Source organism: Stegodyphus dumicola, chromosome 11 (assembly GCF_044657685.1).
Source record: "Stegodyphus dumicola isolate Sdum_Otavi_A_Nest chromosome 11, ASM4465768v1".
NCBI classification, from domain to species: domain Eukaryota; kingdom Metazoa; phylum Arthropoda; class Arachnida; order Araneae; family Eresidae; genus Stegodyphus; species Stegodyphus dumicola.
Window position 1 is genome coordinate 20,719,176 of NC_140778.1, and position 11,168 is coordinate 20,730,343.

Consider the following 11,168-nt stretch of genomic DNA (forward strand, 5'->3'; position numbering starts at 1 on the left):
GTTCAATATATGGCTAATTTACCTGTATATTATCACTATATTTTTTCCATTTTGCATGCCTTTTTATATTGTGTCGGTGAATTTACGCAGTGGCTCACATTTGTTACGCAGTGGTTCACATTTATCACAAAGCTTATATGTTGGATAATTAGTAATTTTTGGTTCCAAATTTGAATCTTTGAGTGTTGTGCATGCAGTTTTCATTTGTCCAAAATTAATATGAAATTTATGTACAAAATATTTGCTTCAGAGTATTTCAGATTTAAATTATGTTGGCTTGTTAGCGAATGAAAAGAATTACTTAGTTAAATATGGACTAATAATATTCTGAAGTTTTTTATTTGTTACAATAAAAATTGTCACATACATGTTTGGATCTTTTTAAAGTTCTTGGTTGAAACCTGCATGCTTAAAATCACATTTCCAGTCTCAAGAAGGATTGCAATATATTGGGCAATCCTAGATTTCCAATACCATCAGGCATTTTCGAATTGTTAATCAAAGTATTTCTTATAACACAACGACAATAATGACTGAGGCTTCTAGGTTGAGGAATGGTTTCAAATCCATCGAATCCACAATTTTGGAAATCATCGCAAATGTATTCTACAGCTCTGGCATCAAGGTACTTTAACAGTACATTTCTGGCTTCCTCATATGAAATGCAGTTATCAGAAACTGACCTCCAGTACATGCGCAGACACTGCAAGTATTTCTCTAATTTTGACTGACTTGTGAAGAGACAAAACGTCTCATGAATTATAGACTCTCTTAATGTTTCTTCTTGCTGCTCTTCTTTGGACAACGTTCGCCTGAAATGAAGAATTTTATTATGAAATAATAGTTCATAATTTTTTAATAAATAGCACTAATATGAGCTTTATTTAAACAATGTCATTTGCTGAGTTCGTTAAGTATTAGCAATAGCTATTTGCAGATTAAATATTTAGCATGAAATAATTCATTCTAATCACATTAGTAAAACGGACATTCTCATGGCCACCATCTCCCGAAGAAGACCACTCCTAGAAGTAACAAATATTTTTAAGAACATAAATAAGCAAGTGTATTTATAGCATACTTGTGTAAGATGCCCATTTGGAAACCAATTAAGATCATAGAAACCGTCCAAAATTTCCAGTTTCACTATCGATATGAAATGTTACAAATACTAAAAAAAGATCGAGAAATTTGCACCCTGTTGAAAAATATGCTTTGCAACAAATAGTACTTAATATGATTTTGAAACATAAATGTTAGCCTTGCCTCAGTATATTTAATTCATCCTATTGCCCAGATTGAAGCATAGTGTTCTTTAACCATTTATTTACTTTGATTAATTATATATTCTAATTAATCATTTGCAGTTAGTAAAGCATAAAATCTCTATGTTCAAGTAGTAACAAATTAGTTTATTTCAAATTTTGACATTACTGAAATAGGTAACATTTATTTTTGACGTTTGCAACCCCAGATAGGAATGCAAATAATAAGTTTAGGAATGCAAATAATAAGTTTAGGAATGCAAATAATAAGTTTCAGATTATTAACCTTTTTCTACGAGTTTTGAAAAAAATGTTGAATTTAGAAACATAGTTAAAAGTTAGTAATAATAATCTACTTTTTCGTCGCAAAGGTAGCATAAAATGGGCTATAGGTGATCAATAAGAATAAGTGGTTTGATTAAACTATTTTATGGAATATTTAGAAACAAAGGAGATGATCAAAAGAAAAAAATATAAGTAGGCAGGTCTTCTTGCATGCTTAATCAGTACTTTTGAAACCGCTAAACAAAAATAATAAAAAAAAAACTCTTCATCTGTTCCTCTTCTTTAAAACATAGTATATCAGAAAATGATCTATATCATAAACTGTTTTTTAAAGTTTTAAGTATGTTATTTATTACTTATCTTTGTGATTCATGTCATAATTTTATTATATGATGTTATTAATCATGTGAATTGTCGCACTATCGAATTTCTCTTTGTCTTTGAAAGCCTTGAATAGGATAAAACCAGTGTATCTATCAATAATCACCATCACTGACGGCCATCTTCCCCTTCGCAGAAGATAAAAGACATTTGTGACCATCTGTGGTCGTTTTAGAGAAGATCCATACATTCAGTGTAAGGATTTCACTAATTTCACCAGCAAACGTAGAGATTTTTTAAATTATTAAATCCTAATGAACATTTTTCGAATTAAATATTTTGTTGATTGAGAAGTGTTTAAAAATTAAGTTTTTCAATTTAAAAAATCTGAAAATATACATAAAAAACACCACCAAATATTAGAGCCCTGCATTATATTTTAAGAAATAAAATAATGAAGAATCTGCATAAATATATGTATGTTTCTGGCATTGTGACAAAACAACAATACTCAGAGCCCTGAAAATTTGAATAACCTAATCCTCCACCCAAATATGGGCATCTGGAAGCCCTAATTTGGAATTTGTTTTATTATAGAGTTCTTGTTTTCTAAACTGTTAAGGAATTTTTTATTAGAGGACTCGACGCTTTCAAGCGAACAAGGCGGAAAAAAAAAAAAAAAAAAAAAAAAAAATATCTCGATTGCGCGAGTCTGTGTGTCAGAAATTCGAAAGATATGCTCTATTTAAATTATATTGTGGATTTTTGAATTTTATAATTTAGGTGCGAAGAACATGATATTTAATACAAAAAATATATCACACAAGACATAAAAAAGCCATTTTGGGTGTAGTGTGCAAAGAACATGATATTTAATACAAAAAAAATGTATCACACAAGACTAAAAAAGCCATTTTGGGCGTAGTACTCGTACAATTTGAAATGTTTCAGATCTTTTAAAAAATTTTTCTTAATTTTTATTTATTTATTTTTTGGGCCACCAGTTCACATGGGTTAAACCCTGCCTCCTTCTATTCTAACCTCCTTGCATAAAACAAGTTTTCAAAACGTGAGGCAGGGAAATACAGTTTATGTCAAAACCTGCGAAATCTCTTGCCATCTGTTCCCTTATTATTTTCATGAACACATAAAGCTACATAATTTCATTTTTATTTATATTTAGTTCATTTTCCCATTTTATATAATGTGCAGAATTTTTTTAACTTAATAATAGTAAATGGACCTGAGCTTATTTCTAGGCGATATTTCGAAGATAGCCCTCACGTGCTTTGTCATAATGAAAAAAAAAAAAAAAAATCTGATGTGTACACCACATGACTTCCTTGTACGGAATATTAAATTATACGCATTTGTTTCTTGCATTTCTTTTAAACTTAATGGATTTAATTAAATCTACTTCGCCGACAGGGCATAAACCACAGTAGAATGAAGGCATTCTTTAAAATTCACTCTATTTGTTTAACATAGCGACACTCTGGCACTAGGTTCACTTAACAGTATTATATTTCATTCATATTATAACTCAGAATGCACAAAATGTATATCATTTAAAGAATTATCTAATCGTTGTTATATGTTCTTTTCAAATACTATAATAAAGCTAGAACGATGTAAAAAAGAAAATAAGCAAACAAAACAAAAACGAAACAGTTTTTCCACAGACGATTGAGTATTTCTCATTCAATTAATTCAGTTTTCACTTCGCGACAAGACAAAAATACATAAAAGCTTAAAATAGCTGTATTAAAAATTACTAATTATTGAAAATTAAGTAAATCTTAAACACTTATTTCCTCAAAAAAATTCCAGAAAGGATTAAGCATGATTTAATTCGCAATAATAAATGAAGGCGTTATTTTTGTTGTTGCGAAGCTTAGTCTCTCTAGATTGGCAACAAATCTACAATTCTGCTGTTTCAAATGTAAACAAATATGTCCGCCATGTTATTTAAAACTTAACCGCACTTAAACAGCTTTTAAATTGTTCATAATTGTAGAAATATTGCTTCCAGAATTACGAAAGGCATAAAACCCTTAACTGTAAGATAAGACCAACATAATTCAATCATTTTTAAAGCAAAAAATGTACAATTTACAAATATATAAGAGTAAAGAAACTGAGATCGATGTGCCGAGTAACAGAGTGGATATATATATAAATATAGTATTTATATATGTTTGGTGCGGCCGATTGCAACCAAAATACGAGGTGCACACCTACATGTTATAGCAGTCCTATATACAAAATTTCAACGTTCTTGAGGCTACTCGTTTTTGAGTTATGCGAGATACGTACGTACGTGCGTTCGTACAGACGCCACGAAAAATTCTTTTCAGAATTAATTTTAAAGTAGTTTTATCATTTTTTTGTAGGAAGCGAGTCTTTTATTCTGTTCTTACGTACAGATATCAGGCAAAAACATCGTTAAATTGCATTCGATAGCGGTCAAAATGGATATTTTCGTTGAAATATGCTGCCTGAAACTTTTCGCGATTACAATACTTCCTTCGTACAAGGAAGTAAAAAAACAATGTATATCTTACTATCATGTTGTTTTGCTGTTTTCTCTCAAATTTAAGATATAGCATTCATCGTGAACGAGAAGTTTCAGGTGGTAACCCTCTTGCTTATAGAGAGACTGACATAGCACAAGAGGCAAGAAAATCTTATCTGAGAAAATGTAAAAGTAGGACAAAAACCACTGCTATTAATACACATGATCACAGAAATTTGTACAAAAATCTCCTACTCCATGGAAAAATTATGTCACTAGATATTTAGATATTATTCTTAAAAATTGTAAAAGAAAGCATAAAATATTATTAATAAATGATTACATAAATGTTATCATTTGTTTTTGATTTTATGTTACTTAAACGGAATACTATTTCATTAGTATCTCTTTAGTGAAGTCAGATTGCCCTGCTTCGATCGAGATGTCCCCATGCCCCAAATAAAAATAACAATAAAAAATTGAAACATGTTTATCCTAAATATTTTGTTAAAGACATAAAGTTTATAGTGCTCAGCTACAGAAATTGGGTAATATATAATGCATGCTATTATAGTTTGAAATTGCGAAGTCAGCGAGTGTAATTAAAAGATTACTCGTTTATTTCTTTGCTGCCATTTACATGTATTAAAAATATTGTCATTAATTGCTTTACATATTTTTATGTTTTTACAATGCTACGAAATCCTCATAGACATTTTTAGTAATTTTATTATGATAATTGACTGTGTTGCTAATATTAAACCGCAAATGTAAGGAATGAAATAGTAATCATGAAATAGTAAATACTTGTTTAGTGATTTTTTTTTTTTTTTTTTTTTTTTCCTGAGCGTAGAAGCCAGCCTCGGACATAAAATACTGCAGAAAATCAGATTCCCTATCCATGTGCTTTGTTATCATCGTCTAGGATGTAAACATGGAACAAAACATTTTCCTTTTTTTAAGAATAAGGTAATAAATTATTTTCAAAAAATTAGGTTGTAATATTAGATTCTCATTGGTTTGTTTCTTTAAGGTTTTGCTCCTTCGAGATATTGCTTAGAAACACGTGTTTCATTTATGTAGTCCCTCTCAAAAATGTGCATCGTTTCCACTAACATAAAAAAATTATTCTGAAAAAATTGAGGGGAAAAGGTTAAGAAATCAACCTCATATGATCATTAATCATTCAATGAAACTTTCATTTATCTTCACATAGCCTCACTACATCACATTCTCAGAACACTACACTTTGCTAAACATAGGATCTTTAATTTCATTTTCAAACAGAATCAGTCTGTAATATAGGTGTTTCTGAGTGTTTTGGCATTCGCGAAGTGTAATGTCTTTAATTACCTTTCAATTTTAATTAGTCTGTTGTTTAAAAATTTGAGTGTTCCTATACAAAAATTACTTTAGATAATTATATTTATTTAAAATTTTAAATAATGTTTTTAAAAAGAAAAATAGATTTAATAAATATAAATTTAAGTAGATTTAATTTATAAACTTTAATGGAATTTCTAATGAGCATATAGAACTTTATTTTAATTAACAAAGATGAGTGTGATATTATTAAATTACATAGGCGAATAGAGCATTTTTAAGTTTTTTTTTTTTTTTTTAATTTTTTTTTCATAAATGTAGAAGCTCCCTGCTTGTATGAAATGTTCTGCATTCACAAAAAATATGGTCAGTTATTTTGCATTTGCGCAGTTACCAAGTATTAGACACATTTCATACACATAATATAAAATAACACTTGCATCGAAATATTTCAGAAGCGCTCCTAGCAAATGATTTTTGACTCATCAAATTAAGCTGCGTTAAGCAATGCAAGATTTTAATGTTAATGATTTTGTGGATCATTGATTGGCAATGAAGTGTGTTTAGCATGGATTTAAATTTATCGTGAATAGAAAAGCGTAAATATCTGATAGAAGGTTTTCTTCTGAGAATGTGATAAATACTAACAAATAATGATATTCGTTGCTCCCTTAAATTTTGGTTTTATCAATTTCTTGTTATGTCATTGCTCGCTTATTTCGCATAAATTAGTATCAAAGAGTTTACTATAAGAATATCACAGTAACCTGATAACTTGTTTACAACATTACATGATATAAGGAGTACATCCAAGATATTGTACAGCAACTGATTCTTCGGAGCTACCTTTGTTAACCACGTGGGATTTCCGTTACAACCAGGGAGTAAGTGGGAAAAATTGTCTTGGAAATGTCTCAACAAATCCATACTTTTAAATGAAATAATTTGCCTGAGCTTTAAGTAATCAAAATAAAGTTCTTACTTAAATGCTAAAATAGTTTTTAATTATTAGAAAAAAAAATGATTTTTAAGTCATGTTTTGTCGCGTTCATTTTATTTACGTTCATTGTTAAGCTTCTCATTTTTAATCGCTAATAATTGTTTCTTGGTTATTAACTTCTATGAACTGAAGCAAATTAGGTTTAGAGAGATTTCATTTGCAGTTTAACACATAAAATAATTCACTGCATGGTAATATACATGACACATAGGCTATTAAAATAATGTCTCTAACATTAATGAAAATAAAATGAGAAACCTTATAGTCGTAATATACTAATTATAAATTACGAAAACTCGAAAAAAATATTAATTCATTAAAATACGAAAATTAAAGGAGACTTACCAGTAAAACTCCTCTTCATTAATCCACACAGAGCTTGGATGGGAAGAGAGGATGTGCTTCGAAATGATATCCTTGAATCCGCTATTGAGTAATATCAGCAATTTCTCTGGCTTAAACCGTAACAGGAGCTGCATTTGCAAAGTAGTAATTACATCCTTGTTCCAGGTATCCATAAAATTACAGTCTTGTTTCTTCAGATAACTTAAAAGTACTCTCGATGTATCCGGCAAAGTATGAAAGAAAATGCGGGCTTGAGCGTGGCTAGATGTACACACCGTTTGGAAATAATCCGAGATTATTTCAGAGTTTAATGTGACATTGACCCTAATAATCTTCATAAATTTATCAACTAACAGCATCAATAGATCTTGTAGCATAGTTCATTGCCCTTTTTTATGAAAAAGATCCTTATATTCAGAATCATTTTCAGAAGCGACACGGCATATAAAGATTGCTCTATGTATTTGCGATATGTCCTCGCCTGTTTTAAATATAGACGCATGATTTCCATGTCCCACTTCATTGTTAATTTTTCAAAAACAGTCCTGTTGTAATGGATAAAGATATTTGCTAAGACAAGACTTGTTCTAAATGCTGACCTAAATCGTGGTCCGCTGTCACTTTCTCCGAAAACTTGTACCAGCTTTACATTAGGCAGTATCATATCCGATAGAATGCGAGGAGCTGGACACAGATCCAGAGCAGAAACCAATGTTACTTCGAATTTGCGATGGAATTCAGGGGCACTCAAATCCAAACACGCGACAGAGCTGGCGTCTGCAATCCACAAGATACATTTCAATAATAAATCGTTTCGTGCTGTATCAACAAATGAAAAACGCTGATCCGTTAAATCACACTTGGATTTCACTCACGATATTTCAAATATCTCCAGATGATAAGCGGAACTCGAACGTAATGCAAACACCACTTTCCACGGACAACACCGAAATGAAGGCAGGAGAATATAAAATTCAGATCTGATACTACGTTGCAGCAAATGACAATCCAAGACCCATTCACAACAGAACAAAAGGGAGCATTGTAGGAACAGATGGTCATCAAAACAGTCTACAGCCAATCCCCCATAAAATTCTCTTATCTTACAGGAAGTTAGAGTCAAATTCCAGAGGTCCCTGAATGAATCTTTACTGCATTCTTTCACACGAATGGCGGGGAAGGAAGGAGTGGAGTTTCTATTGAGATATGAAAGGGGACATTTCCCATCTCCTACAATAAGCGAGTTTTCCCCCTGCAGGTTCCTGCCTGTAGAAGACACGTGATTCAGGTACCACGTGCTGGAGTTGCGAATTCGGAATATTTAAACGAAATTTTGAACGTCTTAAACAGGATTCAAACAATGTTACTGTTTAATTTAAAGAATACATAAAACAAACTTGCAGAATGTGCATAAAGTAAGTGCTCTTAACGTTGAGAAAAAGCCGATTAATGATATATGCTGTGGCAGTAACCCGTGCTTGTTTATTCAGGTAAATTACCATAAATCCTCTTTAGAATTCTTCTCATCATGTATAATATAGTATAATTACTAATTTATTGCAGTGCAAATGCAATGAATAAATATCCAAACATTTTTATGCATTATCAATCAGTGCATAGTAGTTTCTTTTCAAAGGACATGTGATATATCGCTGTCCCAAGAGTAAAGAGCTTTAAACGTATGAAAAACGAACACTGAGCGAAAAAATTCATGAAAAGGCAGTAGCAAACTGAAAAAGGTTTTGCAACTATTCTGTATTTGCAAGCCGTAGACAAACACGGATGCCCTAAACTTTCTCCAGCCTCAACGAAGTAATTCAAAATGAATAGGACAAACAAATCGTCACAGCTGTGAAATGAAACACAAAAACAATGGACACTTTCTAGAATAAGGACACTTGTACCCAGGTGGGTCTACAGCACGGACTCAACGGAAACGAAACGGGAATGTTTCCATAGATAACAAGAGAGTCAATTCTTAAAAATAGGGTGATGTCTCGTCGATCGCTTCGGCTGGAAAAATTTTCTAAGAGCTGAGAAAAATTTTCACATTCCTTCACAGAAGCTCTTTCTAGGAGGCAGAAGAGTGTACCCAGGTGGAATACACAACACAGAGTAATTTGAACCCGAAACTCGAGTGGTTTAAATGGATAAGTGTGAATTCCTTCTAGCAACAGTTTGGATTTGTGTTGTTTTGCTCATCGAGTGATTGGGGAAAAATTCTCAGAGCTCAGAAATAAATTCTGCGTTACTGGAAAAAAAAAAAAAAAAAAAAAAAAAAAAAAAAAAAAAACCTTTTTGTTAATTTTTAATAATGCCTTTAGACATTATAAAAATTAACTACCTACTCTTTTTCTCTAGGAATGATGTCTCACCTTTTCTAAAAATAGACCATGACTCATTTTTTTTCTTGGAATTCTATTTTTTAGAAATGGATATGCATCATTCAAGAAACAAATGGCATAGTCATGTTTACTTCTATTAAGACGAAATAAATTCTATTGATGAAACTTGAGATATACTGAAAATTTTGGTTTTTTTCTACACCTGCTATCAGGAGGAATATATTCGATATCCTAGGGTGTAAAGGTTTTAGTTGCAATGTTACATATGAATTTTACCACAGCATTCAATCATGAAAATGAATTGCTGCCAAAATCACACTTTGGATATCCTAAACTGCACCAATGTAAGCAGTATGTCAATATGTCCTCCTTAAAATAGATTTATAGGGAATTTATCACTTCATTATATAAGTTTCAAAATATCTTTTCGCAGATGGAATTTTAACTTTCCAAAATGCCATTCAGTTCAAATCATTCATGAACTTATGACATGACATGCAGCTGTAAACACTAGTAAATGTTTTGTTGTTTCATTGGCATTACACTTCCTGTTAATTGTATGTTTGTGCTACGTTACAAAATAAGATTTTTGAGCACTAAGGGTTTTTTCTGGTGCTTATGTATCATTTGTAAAAGTGTCCATTCCAAACTCTTTTGCAAAACTGTTCATTTTTCCTATCATTGAAAGCTCTTTCTCAAGCATCGCAGTATAGCACATAAGGCAAAGCAAAGAAACAAATGAAAGTGAGAAAAGAAATTTTGACAGAACTTAGTCATCATTCTGGCATTCGTGCTACTAAGTTGGTCAACAATAACCTTCCTGAAAAGGAACATTTCATCCATTCAACTTTTTAGGTAATTTCTAATTATCACACCCCACCACCACCAAAAATTATAAATTTGTTGCCAACTTTGGAGAGAGATGTTTGTTTGAGTACTTTTGTGTCTATTTTAATGATGCATCCAGCACCACCTATTTCTTTTTGTAATTTTCTACAATACACACATAGTCCTTGTTTTTTTTTTTTTTTTTTTTTCTACTGTTTAATTTCTTGGACACAGCATTGGAATCAAAATTTTAAAATAAGAAGATAAGAAAAAGAGGTTCATAAAGCCTTTAGCCTTTTAATGGGCGGCGGCACGCCTTTTTTTTATCAGTTTTTATCTGCAAGATGACAGCTGCAAAATTCTGTTTAAAATACATACAATAATACCTTTCAAGTTCCTAAATATATAACAGATGGTGGCACTAGTAATTCATAGAAATCATGTAGGAAAAAATTCTTTGCAGGTCTAATTTTGAAGCATTTTTTTGTTTTAATTTCTTATGCAATTTAAAACATTTGGACAACTTTTGGTATTAGAATGAATATTTTTTATCTTGCAGATAAAAAGTATTATTTGAATTCATATATATATTAATTAAAAATGGTTGAAATGAAAAGGTGGGTCAAATTTGTCCCACCACGCATGTAGGAAATACTGCTACTAGGGGACAGGACTATTGAAAATGTTTTCCGAACATTTGTTCCATTGTGATTTTAGTACTTTTAGTTTAATTTTTTGAAATTCTTTTTGTAGGTTTACTTTATGGTTATTTCTAAGGTATCACAAACTATAATAATCATATGAGATATGTTGATTAATTTGACCACTTAAAAAAGTCTATATCAGACTAAGAGAAAAAGTGTCAAATGGTAGAACAGAATTTTTTTCATTTCCTTGATGCTTGTGTAGTTAATTCATTCATATCATGTAAACAGTTACCC

The 11,168-nt window shown here is 31.0% G+C and overlaps 1 protein-coding gene across 1 annotated transcript; it reads right to left on the bottom strand.

Annotated features, from left to right (window-relative positions):
• Positions 1-325: 325 nt before the first annotated feature.
• LOC146993832 (uncharacterized) lies at positions 326-9,666 on the bottom strand. Its single transcript, XM_085826566.1, has 2 exons — positions 7,055-9,666; positions 326-812 (listed from the first exon to the last, which is right to left on the bottom strand). The coding sequence occupies exons 1-2, from the start codon at positions 7,429-7,431 to the stop codon at positions 416-418; spliced, it is 774 nt and encodes a 257-aa protein (XP_085682692.1). The 5' UTR covers positions 7,432-9,666; the 3' UTR covers positions 326-415.
• Positions 9,667-11,168: the final 1,502 nt, after the last annotated feature.

Bases quoted from the DNA above. Each gene is read 5' to 3' on its own strand.
- LOC146993832 (XM_085826566.1), bottom strand. From the start codon at position 7,431: ATGCTACAAGATCTATTGATGCTGTTAGTTGATAAATTTATGAAGATT. The intron at 813-7,054 runs GTAAGTCTCCTT...TCTTCATTTCAG, and splicing joins AATGAAGAGGAGTTTTACTG to GCGAACGTTGTCCAAAGAAG.